Genomic DNA, 12,887 nt, shown 5'->3' on the forward strand with positions numbered 1-12,887 from the left:
GTTCTTAATTATCTGTACCCTAAATATTAACTTATGCCAGCTGATAAAGAGGTGGCAGTTTTATGGTTATGCCAAGTTTAAAACTCTGAGAAACAAGCCATCACTTGCATTTAGGAGGCTAACTACTTGGAAAGACAAACCCTCTATGTTTTAAGCCCAACACATGATCTCCTGGCTCATTTCAGCATTAACAAATGAAACATATCAACATGTGCTCAATTTACCTAAGAAATTTTGCTTGAAGAAGAAAAAGGCCACAAAACTGGATAAGGTCATTGAGATGTAGAGAGAGAAGCCCTGAGACTAGACCCTGGATGACTTCAGTTGAGATCAGAGATTAAAGAAAGAACCTTCAAAGAGGGAGGAGTAACTGGTTTATCAGTTCTTTCCTCCCTTCAGAGAAAGGTACCTCCTTCTTTGATGACCCATTCTTTCCACTGGGATCTCACTCGTGGAGATCTTTCATTTAGGGTTTGTTTTTTTTTTCCCCAGAATGTCTTGGCTTTCCATGCCTGAAATACTCTCATGGGCTTTTCAGCCCGATCCACATGCCTTAAGGGCTGATTTTGAGGCCAGAGTGCTGTTTAGGACATCTGTCATTCTATGGGTCTGCTGTGTATCTCACTTCCCATGTTGGATCGTTCTCTCCCTTTTTTATTCTATCAGCTAGTATTTGCAGACACTATTCTTGTTTCTGTGATCCCTTTGGTTCTTAGTCCTTTCATTATGATCAATTGTGAACAGAAATTGATCACTGCGACTAGTGAGATGGCATTGATACATGCCACCTTGATGGGATTTAATTGGAATCCCCTGGTATGTTTCTAACTCTACCGTTTGAGGTAAGTCAGCTTGAGCATGTCCCGAATTGCACATCTCTTCCCTCTCTTATTCCCACTCTTATATTTAACAGCGATCACTTTTCAGTTAAGTTTCAGCACTTAAGAAGAATTGTGTATTGATTACAGTATTCAACCAAAAGTATTAAGTAGAACAAACAAAAAAAATACTAAGAGGGATAACATATTAAGTTGTTCATCAACAGTCAGGGCAAGGGCTGATCAAGTCACTGTTTCTCATAGTGTCCATTTCACTTTAACAGGTTTCCTTTTTGGTGCTCCGTTAGTTGTCACCGATCAGGGAGAACATATGATATTTGTCCCTTTGGGACTGGCTTAATTCACTCAGCATGATGTTTTCCAAATTCCTCCATCTTGTTGCAAATGACTGGGTTTCGTTGTTTTTGACTGCTGTATAGTATTCTATAGAGTACATGTCCCATAATTTCTTTATCCAGTCTACTGTTGATGGGCATTTGGGTTGGTTCCAGGTCTTACCTATTGTGAATTGAGGTTCAATAAACATTAAGGTGCAGACAGTCTTTTTGTTTGCCAATTTAATTTCCTTTGGATAAATTCCAAGGAGTGGGATGGCTGGGTTGTATGGTAGGGTTATATTCAGGTTTCTGAGGAATCTCCAGACTGACTTCCATAGTGGCTTAACCAATTTGCATTCCCACCAACAGTGGGTTAGTGTCCCTTTTTCCCCACATCCTCGCCAGCATCTATTGTTGGTAGATTTCTGAATGTGAGCCATTCTAACCAGGGAGATGTGAAACCTCATTGTGGTTTTGATTTGCATTTCCCTGATTGCTAGTGATCTTGAACATTTTTTCATGTGCCTGTTGGCCATTTGGATTTCCTCTTTTGAAAAATGTCTGTTGAGGTCCTTGGCCCATCTCTTAAGTGGGTTGTTTGTTTTGATGTTGTGGAGTTTCTTGATTTCTTTGTAGATTCTGGTGATCAACCCTTTATCAGTTGCATAGTTTGCAAATATATTTTCCCATTCTGTTGGTTGCCTCTTCACTTTTCTGACTGCTTCTTTTGAAGTACAGAAACTTCTCAATTTGAAGCAATCCCAAATGTTAATTTTGGCTTTGACTACCTGTGCTTCTGGGGTGTTTTCCAAGAAGTCATTGCCAGTACCTATATATTTCAGGGTTTTTCCAATGCTCTCTAATAATTTGATGGTATCAGGTTGTAGATTTAAGTCTTTAATCCATGTTGAGTGAATTTTTGTGTAAGGTGAAAGGTAGGGGTCTTGCTTCATGATTCTGCATGTGGAAATCCAATTTTCCCAGCACCATTATTGAATAGACTGTCCTTACTCCAGGGATTGGTTTTGGATCCTTGATCAAATATGAGTTGGCTGTAGATGTTTGGATTGATTTCTGGTGTTTCTATCCTGTTCCATTGGTCTATCCATCTGTTTCTGTACCAGTACCATGCTGTTTTGATAACAGCTGCCCTGTAGTATGTCCTGAAATCTGGTATTGTGATGCCTCCGGCTTTGTTTTTGTTGTACAAGATTGCTTTATCTATTCGAGGTCTCCTGTGTCTCCATATGAATTTCAGCATCATTTTTTCCAGATCTGAGAAGAAGGTCTTCGGTATCTTGATTGGTATTGCATTGAATCTATAAATTGCTTTTGGGAGAATGGACATTTTGATGATATTGATTCTTCCAATCCATGAGCATGGAAGATTTTTCCATTTCTTGGTATCCTCTTCTATTTCTTTCTTTAAGGTTTTGTAATTTTCATGGTAGAGATCCTTAACGTCCTTGGTTAAGTTTATTCCAAGGTATTTGATTATTTTTGTAGCTATTGTGAATGGGATTGATCTTAGAAGTTCTTCCTCAGCCGTGGCATTGCTTGTGTATACAAAGGCTGTTGATTTTTGTGCATTGATTTTATATCCTGCTACTTTTCCAAACTCTTCTATGAGTTCCAATAGTCTCTTAGTAGAGTTCTTTGGGTCCCCTAAATTAAGAATCATATCATCTGCAAAGAGGGATAGTTTGAGTTCTTCCTTCCCAATTTGTATCCCTTTAATTTCTTTTTCTTGCCTAATAGCTCTGGCTAGAACCTCCAGAACTATATTGAATAGCAGTGGTGAGAGTGGGCATCCCTGTCTGGTACCAGATCTCAGTGGAAATGCTTCCAACTTTTCCCCATTCAATAGGATGTTGGCTGTGGGTTTTTCATAGATTGCTTTGATTGTATTGAGGAATGTTCCTTCCATACCAAGTTTGCTTAGAGTTTTCATCATGAACGGGTGTTGTATTTTATCAAATGCTTTCTCTGCATCTACTGAGATAATCATATGGTGTTTCTTCTGCAGTCTGTTAATGTGGTGTATCACACTGATTGTTTTGCGCACATTGAACCATCCCTGTATACCGGGGATAAATCCCATTTGGTCTGGGTGGATGATCTTTCTGATGTGTTGTTGCATTCTATTGGCGAGAATTTTATTGAGGATTTTTGCATCTATGTTCATCAGTGATATTCGTCTGTAATTCTCTTTCAATGCTGCATCTTTTTCCAGCTTAGGAATTAAGGTGATGCTCGCTTCACAGAAAGAATTTGGGAGGTCTCCCTCTTTTTCGATTGTTCTGAATAGTTTGAAAAGAATTGGAGTTAGTTCTTCTTTAAATGTCTGGTAGAATTCAGCAGTGAATCCATCTGGTCCTGGGCTATTCTTTGTTGGGAGGGCCTTTGTTACTGTTTCAATTTCTTAGTTATGGGTCTGTTTAGGTTTTCGATGTCTTCCTGGTTCAATTTAGGTAGGTTGCATGTGTCCAGGAATCTATCCATTTCTGATAGGATTCCCTGTTTGCTGGCATACAAGTCCTTGTAGTAATTTCTGATGATTCTTTTTATTTCTGTGGTGTCTGTTGTTACATTTCCTTTTTCATCTCTGATTTTATTGATTTGGGTCTTTTCTCTTCTTTTTTTAGTTAGTTGGGCCAATGGGGTGTCAATTTTGTTTATTTTTTCAAAAAACCAGCTCCTCACTTGGCTGATTTTTTGTAATTTTTTTTTGATTCAATCCTGTTGATTTCTTCTCTGATTTTAATTATTTCTCTTCTCCTACTAGATTTGGGTCTGGTTTGCTGCAGATTTTCTAGATCCATGAGATGAATTGAAAGCTCATCTATTTGGTGCCTTTCCAATTTCTTGATGTAGGCACCTATTGATATAAACTTTCCTCTTAACACTGCTTTTGCTGTATCCCATAAGTTTTGATATGTTGTGCTGTTATCCTCATTTACTTCCAGAAAATTTTTGATTTCTCTTTTAATTTTCTATGACCCATTGTTCATTCAGGAGCATGTTGTTCAATCTCCATGTATTTTCGTATGCTCTCGGGATTCCTGAGTTGCCAATTTCCAACTTCATTCCTTTATGGTCTGAGAAGCTGCATGGTATGATTCTAATTCTTTTGAATTTGCTGAGACTTGCTTTATGGCCTAGTATGTGGTCAATCCTAGAGAAGGTTCCATGTACTGCTGAGAAGAATGTAAAATCTTTAGCTGTAGGATTGAAAGTTCTGTATATATCTGTTAGATCCATTTGGGCTATAGTGTCGTTTAAATCTACTGTATCCTTGTTGATCTTCTGTCCTGTTGATCTGTCTATTTCTGAGAGTGGAGTATGGAAGTCCCCCAGTACTATTGTATTGGGGTCTAAGTCTCCCTTTAAGTCCCTTAACAAATCTTTTAGATAAACCGGTGCCCTGTAATTAGGTGTATATACATTGATAATTGTTATATCTTCCTGTTGAATTGATCCCTTAATCATTATATAGTGTCCCTCTTTATCTCTCTTAACAGTTTTTGTGGTAAAGTTTATGTGGTCTGATATTAAGATGGCTACGCCCGCTCCTTTCTCATTTCTGTTGGCATGGTATATCTTTTTCCAGCCTTTCACTTTCAGTCTGTATGGATCTTTGTTGGAAAGATGTGTTTCTTGTAAGCAGCAAATAGATGGGTTTTGTTCCTTAAGCCAATCAGTGAATCGGTGTCTTTTAACTGGACAGTTCAGGCCATTGATGTTCAATGTGACTAATGATAAGTGGTAACTTTGCCCTGCCATTTGCCAAAGATAAGTTCTAATATATGCTTTGAATTCCCTGTGATCTTTTGCTGTGAGGTTTCCTTCCTTTCCCTTCTTTCATATTGATGACCGTGTTTCTGTTTTCTGAGTGTAGCATATCTTTAAGTATCTTTTGCAGGGCTAGACGAGTGGCGACAAATTCTTTCAATTTCTGTTTGCTGTGAAAGGTCTTTATTTCACCTTCATTCACAAATGATAGCTTTGCAGGATATAATATTCTGGGCTGGCAGTTTTTCTCTCTTAGTACCTGGGCTATATCTCGCCATTCCCTCCTAGCTTGTGGGGTCTGATGAGAAATCAGCTGTGAGTCTGATTGGAGATCCTCTGAGAGTAATCTGACGTTTCTCTCTTGCGCATTTTAGGATCTTTTCTTTATGTTTCACTGTGGTGAGTTTAATTACAACGTGTCATGGTGAGGACCTCTTTTGGTCGCGTTTATTAGGGGTTCTATGAGCCTCCTGTACTAGGATTTCTCTGTCCTCCAAACCTGGGAAATTTTCTGCTAATATCTCTCTAAAAAGGCCTTCTAATCCTTTCTCCCTCTCCATGCCTTCAGGAACTCCTAGAACCCGAATGTCGGGTTTTTTAATAGTATCCTGAAGATTCCTGACAATATGTTTTAGATTTCTAATTTCCTCTTCTTTTCTTTGGTCTGACTGTATCCTTTCCTGTTCTCTCTGTCTTCTAAGTCCGATATTCTCTCTTCTGCTTCACCCATTCTGTTTTTAAGGCTCTCTAATGTGTTTTTCATTTGATCTATTGAATTCTTCTCTTCATTTTGATTTCTCATCACTATCACAGTTTCCTGTTCTACTAGTTGTTTCATTTCATTTTGATTCCTCCTTAATATTTCATTTTCACGAGAGAGATTTTCTATCTTGTCCATTAAGGATTTCTGTAGTTCGAGAATTTGTTTTTGAGAACTTCTTAATGTTCTTATCAATATTTTTAGATCTCCTTCTTCATTTCTTCTATCTCATCATCTTCATAATATTGAATTGGGTGTCTTTTTCATTTGGGGGTGTCACAGTGACTTCCTTGTTCTTATTACCTCGGTTTTTGTGTTTGTTGTTTGGCATATTGGAGATATTTGGTTTCTTCACTGTGGTGCTTTTTCTTGTTATACTATGACTCTAGATTAAGTGGACTGTCTGTTTTTGATGGAGCCTTAGAGGCTTGAGATGGGTGTGGCCTGAGAGCTCTGTTTGGTGTGCCAAAGGTGACACTCCCAGGTTAGGCATGGTAGATCTCTCTCTCTCTCTTTCTTTCTTTTTTTGATTCAAAAGGGAAGTAATTCTGCACAGCTGAACAAGTTGGAGGTAGTTAGCAGGCAAATAATATACCCACAGGAGCCAGAGATTGGAAGCTCTTTCCCAAGGACCACACAGGGAATCTGTTCTGCCCTCAGTGTGGGCTCAAATTCTCCTTCAGTCTCCCACTGGGTTGCCAAAGTTATGGAATTGTAGCATCTCTGGAGAGTACTCACGTGAATTCCGTGAGTTCTCTCCCCTACCGTCTCTTTTTTCACAGTCTCAGTTCAATAGCACCACAAATTCACTAGGTCCTAATCTCCTGTTAATTCACCCCCCCACCACCAAGAGTCAAGTTTTTCTGCTAGGCTCAGGGCCGGTGCAGACCTGAGGTTGCTCTGCTTATGACGTATGTCCAAGATGGTGCCTGCTCTTTGTCTTGCTCGCCTTTGAGGGGTGAGCGGAGAGAGAGAAACCCGTGTCCGTATCAGTCACTTTTTTTCTCTCTCTCTCTCTTCTAGTTAGCCTGGTGAACTTTTCCCCCCGGGGTCATTCCCTCTAGTCTCCTCTTTCCGCTTGCCTGCCGGTGTCTCGGGCTATTGAGGTTCGGCTCACCTCGCGTTCCAGCACTGGTGTGTTGAGTCTGCCGCTGGTGTCCCGAACTGTGGGCTCCTACGCTCTCCACGCAGGTCCACTGTGAATCACTAGTTCCGAAAGAGTTTCTTCTGCTGTTTCTTTCCCTACTCTTCCTTGAACCTGCAGTATCTCCACTTTTATTAAACTGTCTCTCCCCGGACTATCAGTGTGCTCCCTTCTTATTCTGCCATCTTGCCGCTCTCACAGAAAAAAAACTGTTTGAGAACTGGATTTACAGTTAACTCTCAATGCAACTCATTGAGGACAGAGGTCCTGCATGGGGAGTTAGTGCACAGTGACTCCTGTTGTTAATTTAACAATTAACACTCTTATGTATGACATCAGTGACCACCAGAGGCTCTTGAAATGAGCTGCTTAGGCTATGGAAGCCTTTTGAGTCCACAAACGCAATCAGTATTTGTATGAGACATAAGCAAAGTGGAAGTTCTCTCTTGCCTCTAGAGAAAATTACCTCCTTCTTTGATGGCCCCTTCTTTCCACTGGGGTCTCACTGAGATCCTTCGTGTAGAACATTTTTTGCCAGTGTCTTGGCTTTCCATGCCTGGAATGCTCTCATGGGCTTTGCAGCCAGAGTAGGAAGACTTAAGGATGATTCTAAGGTCAGAGTATTACTTAAAGCGATTGTCATTCTATGAGTCTGCTGTGTAGACTGCTTCCCATGTTGGACATTCTTTCCTTTTTAATTCTATCTACTATTATTACCAGGCACTTGATCCTATTTATATGATCTCTTTAACACTTAATCCTATCTATATGTTCATGATCACTTTAACAATTAAGAAGGCATTTTCATCACCAAGTTTATTGGGATTTGGAGTCCCATGACAAGTTTTAAACTGTACCCTTACAAGTCAGTACATAGGAATGTACCCAGAACTATACAGCTTTATAGTTACAGGTTCCTTTGTGGTCTGAGAAGATGCATGGTATGATTTGGGGAGCAGTGCCATTGATGTTAGAGTAGAAGCTATGATTACAAAGAAATGAGGCCCCAAGTGGGCTAGACAGGGTCTAGAACAAAGCATAGAGTCATTATTGGAGGACCTAAGAAAGGTGCTGTCCAAGTCACTAATAAGTTTTCCCATTAAGAGGAAAATATAAACTGACAGAGAGGCCTGATAATAATTTGGTGGGCTTTAAGGCCTTGTCAGTTATGAGGCCCAGACCTATCTATCTTTTCACATAGAGTACATTCTAAAGGAGGTGTGAACCTCCTTGGGAAGACTTCCTATTGACTTCCATTATCTAGCTGGCCTGAGAGGAGAGCTGGCCAGGTGAAGGCAGGTAGCATCTCTAACAGGAAGTTTACAGTTCTTCTGGCAGTGTTGCTGACCCTACTTGGCCCTCCCCTCAGCAGCGGTGATTACTTTGGAAGCTGGGATGAATAAAGGGCTTTTCAGCTTAGAGGCAAGAAGGCCTGTGACTCTGACCTGAAGTCCTTCAACTCCAGGGCAGTTCTGTTTCCAGTGACCCAACTCTTGGCTGGCAGAGCTGCCAGGGCTCTTCATAAGCTGACTTCTGCTGAAGGCCTGGCTTGCCATATAAACCAATGCAGTGGACTGGCCTGTTGGGTCTCCCTGATGGCAGATCACTGTGCAAAGCAGCCATTAATTGGCCTGCCATCTTATCTTTACATTGCTTCTGATGCCTAGCTTTCTTTACCTCCTGGTTTCTGTTAAAGAGACCAGAGGATTCAAGTAAAGGTGAATGCTCCAGTCCCACCTCTAATCTTTGGCCTAAACTGTAAGTCTACAGCCACAGGCATGTTCTGATAGTGTTTTGCCTTTTTTTTTTGTGAGGTAGACAATGCTCATGAGGAAAGATATGTCCTCACTTGTCCTCACTTTAAATGTTTCTCTCCCTTTGTTTGGTCTGAAAGGGAGGATTTGCCTGTTTGCTGTGCCCATGACGAAGTAAATCTAACCATGAAATCATAATTTAAGCTGTAATTTTGGCTATGCTATTATTACAGAAAATATTAGCCATCCCTTTTATAACATTCAAAAATCAAACTGTATATCTTGGAGAGTCCTTCAGTATAGAATCAGTTTCCCATCTTGAATAGAATAGAGAAATGAGGGAAAAAGGCTTCCTAGATCACTTATGGGCAATAACAGTATCAAATGAAAACTTAGTAAGAAATTTCAACCATTAAATAACAACTTATGAAACATTTACCAGAAGGTCAAATGCCTTCTATAAATTTTAAGAATACATGTATTTAGAAACATTTCTTAAATATCCAACATAGTGTAGCTTGTTTGACCAGCAAACTCAAGCACAAACATGTAAAAACATTTTTTAATTTATTTCTACCAACAAATTGCAATTTTTTTTGAATTTGCAGAGACTTGCTTTATGGCCTAGGATGTGGTCAATGCTATAGAAAGTTCCATACACTTCTGAGAAGAATGTGCATTCTGCAACTGTAGGATGAAAAGTTCTATAGATATCTGTTAGGTCCATTTGGTCTATAGTGTCTATTAAATCTGCTATTTCCTTTCTGTCTGATCTGTCTACTGCTGAAAGTGGAGTATTGAAGTCCCCCATTACTATTGCATTGGAGTCTAAGTTTCCCTTTGAATCCCTTAATATTCTTTTAAATAGCTAAGTGCCCTGTAATTAGGTGCATATATGTTTATAATAGTTATATCTTCCTGTTGAATTGATCCCTTAATAATTACATAGTGCTCTTCTTTATCTCTTTTAATAGATTTTGTGTTGAAGTCTATTTTATGTGATATTAGGAAGGCTATACCAGCTACTTTTTGGTTTCAGTTGGCATGGAATATGTTTTTCCATCCTTTTACTTTCAGTCTGTGTGCATCTTTGTTGGTGAGATGTGTTCCTTAGAAGCAGCAGAGAGATGGGTGTTCTTTTTTAATCAATTCATGCACTCCATGTCTTTTAACTAGAGACTTAAGGCCATTTACATTCAAGGTGACTATTGATAAGTAACAATTTGGCCCTGCCATTTTTCAAAAATACTCTTATTTTTCACTTTGAATTTCCTTTGAACTTTTACTGAGAGATTTTCTTCCTTTCTTTAATAGTGATGACCATGATTCTGTGTTTCTGTGTGTAACACATCCTTAAGCATCTTTTGTAGGGCTGGATGGGTAGTAACAAATTATTTCAATTTCTGTTTGTTGTGGAAGTTCTTTATTTCACCTTCATTCATAAATGAGAGCTTTGCCTGATATAATATTCTGGGTTGACAGTTTTTTTTTTCTCTTAAGAATTGGACTATATCTCGCCATTCTCTCCTCGCCTGTAGGGTTTCTGATGAGAAATCTGCTGTGAGTCTAATTGGAGATCCTTTGAAATACTTTGAGATACTTTGAAAGTAATCTTGCATTTCTCTTGTGTACATTTTAGAACCTTCTCTTTATGTTTTACTGTGGTGAGTTTGATTACAATGTGTCATGGTGAAGATCTCTTCTGGTCATGTCTATTAGGAGTTCTATGTGCTTTTGGTACTTGATATGCCTTACTTTCTCCAAATTAGGGATGTTTTCTGTTATGACTTCACTAAAAAGGGTTTCTAATCCTTTCTCTCTTTCCATGCCTTCAGGAACTCTTAGAACCAGTGTATTTGGTTGTTTGGTCATATCCTGTAGATTCCCAACAGTATTTTCTGTTTTTCTAGTTTTCTCTTCTTGTCTTTGGTTTGATTGTATAATTTTCTGTTTTGTCTTCTAAGTCTGATATTCTTTCTTCTGCTTCACTGATTCTGTTGTTAAGGCTTTCCACTGCATTTTTTATTTACTCTATTGAATTCTGCATTTCATTTTGACTTCTCTTTAAGATCTCAATTTCATGGGAGAAATTTTCTTTCATGTCCTGTATGGATTTCAATAGTTTGTGTATTTGCTTCTGATTACTTCCATGTCATCTTATGATCAATTTTTTGAATCCCATTTCTGTATTCCATCTCATCATCTTCACAATCTAGTATTGAAATGTTTTGTTCTTTTGGGGGGGGAAATCATGTTGTCTTCCTTGTTCTCATGTCTTGAATTGGTGCTTTTATTGCTCTGCATTTGTGAAGATATTTGTTGATTTCTTTTTTTTCTTTTTTCTTTTTCTTTTTTTTTTTTTTTTTGCTGTGGTGGCTTTTATCTTTGTACTATGGCTTTGTAGATAAGTGGAATGTCTCTTTCAGTTAATATCTAGAGGCTTGTAGTGGTTGTTGCGAGGAAGCTCTGTTCCGTTCTCCAGGTTAAGGGCATCCCAAAGGTGACACACCCAGGACCCAGATTTGGCATGGTAAATCTTTTTTTTTTTTTTTTTAATCAGAAGGGAAATTTATTCTGCTCAGCTGAGCTCCTCTCCTCCAAGGAGACCAGTGCCTGAGCTCTAGCCCCAGTGGGTATAGTATTCATCCACTCTGTCCCAAAGACCACACCAAGAATCTGTACAGTCCTCAGTGCAAGTTCAGATTCCCCAGCAGTGTCTCTCACCAGGTAACCAGGAAGCCCTGAGCATGTGGAGTCTCCCACTGTGACTGCCCAAAGTCCCAGCCACACTGTGCGTCCTCCCACACAGCCTCAGTTTTTTTCACAGTCCTGACACCAAATCCTCCCACAGTCACAAGCTCCCAGCCCCCTGTTAGTTCTCCCCACCAGAGTGGGAGTCTCCACTTGGCTGCTTGCTGGGCACAGACACAAGCTGGTGCAGCTGTTACATATAACCATATGGTGCCTGCTCTATCAGCTTGTTACAGGATGCCTGTGTAATGTGATCAGAGAGAGAGAAATGTGTTTGTCCTCCTTTTTTTTTTTTTTTTTTTTTCCTCCTCTAGTTTGGCAGGTACACTATTCCCCAGAGAGCTCTAAGCCAGGTTCCCTTTAGGCTCTTCCTGCAGCTTTATCACCAGTGATTGGGCTGCTTTGGTCTGGTCTCACCTCACTTTCCAACGCTGGTGCATAGGCTCTTGGCTGGTGGTGTCCCAAGTTTGGGCGTCCACACCCTACACTAGGTCCACTGTGTACCTCTAATTTTGGTAGTTTCCTCTGCCATTTTCTCCCTAACTCTTCCCTGAGACTACACTCTCGCCACTTTTTAAAAATTATCTTCTGGACTAGAGCAGTAAGTTCTCTCCCTGCTCAGTCATCGTGAACCCCTAAAATTTTTATTTATATACTTTTATCTTTTTTATTTCATCTGCCTTATTCACTCCTCAGGTGCCCTCAACAGCTGGGCCTAGGCCGGGTCAAAGCCAGGAGCCTGGAATTTAATTGAGGTCTTCTACAGGGCAGTAAGGACCCAAGTACTTGATCCATCATCTGCTGTCTCCCAGGGTGTGCATTAGCAGGGGCTGGATTGAAAGCAGAGCTGCATCTCAAACCAGGCATTCCAATAAGAGCTTTCCAGGCAGCATCTTAACTGCTGTGTCAAACATCTCCCCCAGAGTAGATCTTATTATCTTTGTCCCCAGCAGTTAAGAGAATCTTAACTGAGGCTCTGAAAGATGAAGCGGGTTGTGTGGGAATCACAGGTAGCAGGATGATGATCTGGCTGTTGCTCATTTTATCTGCCTTATCCTGTTCCCACCTCCCTTGCCACAGATGTCTGTGAATGTACTCCTACAGGAAGTAGACAAGATGACCTTTAGGGAGGTTCTGGGTTTTCCTTCCAGGTGGCTACGTGGAGGCTGTGGAGGGGGCTAAGGAAATCCCAGAGCCAGGGGCCTTTCCGCCAAGTCCCATTTTGGAGGACATGTATGATGATGTCGAGTGTCCCAGAAGAGAACGGTAAGCACAGTCACATACTGCAGCAAGGTGAGTGTGGCAATGCTTTCAAGGTCCACCACGTTAATAATGGTCTGTGCATCTTCTCCCCCACAGACCAAAGTCGGACTTCTCTAACTCCTTCAGCTCAGAGAGTGGTAAGCACATGAACACATGTCTGAGAATGCCAGCAGGAAATGCCCAGGGCGTGTGTGGCTGAGGAGGGTTGTCATTTACTTTGCCGTATGTTCACTGTGGGAATGTATGGGTGGGTAATGGTGAGCTAAG

At 40.3% G+C, this 12,887-nt stretch overlaps 1 protein-coding gene across 6 annotated transcripts in view; it reads left to right on the forward strand.

Moving 5' to 3' along the window:
- FYB2 (FYN binding protein 2) overlaps window positions 1–12,887 on the forward strand; it is a 172,758-nt gene that overhangs the window by 109,347 nt on the left and 50,524 nt on the right. For all 6 annotated transcript variants that reach the window (XM_089337354.1, XM_051856422.3, XM_089337356.1 and 3 more), the window contains exons 10-11: window positions 12,509–12,623; window positions 12,717–12,757. In XM_089337354.1, the coding sequence (XP_089193480.1) occupies window positions 12,509–12,623; window positions 12,717–12,757 (156 nt within the window). The remainder of the gene's footprint in view (window positions 1–12,508; window positions 12,624–12,716; window positions 12,758–12,887) is intronic.

This window comes from Oryctolagus cuniculus, chromosome 7 (assembly GCF_051225735.1).
Source record: "Oryctolagus cuniculus isolate XC-2025 breed Fujian yellow rabbit chromosome 7, ASM5122573v1, whole genome shotgun sequence".
Taxonomy (NCBI): domain Eukaryota; kingdom Metazoa; phylum Chordata; class Mammalia; order Lagomorpha; family Leporidae; genus Oryctolagus; species Oryctolagus cuniculus.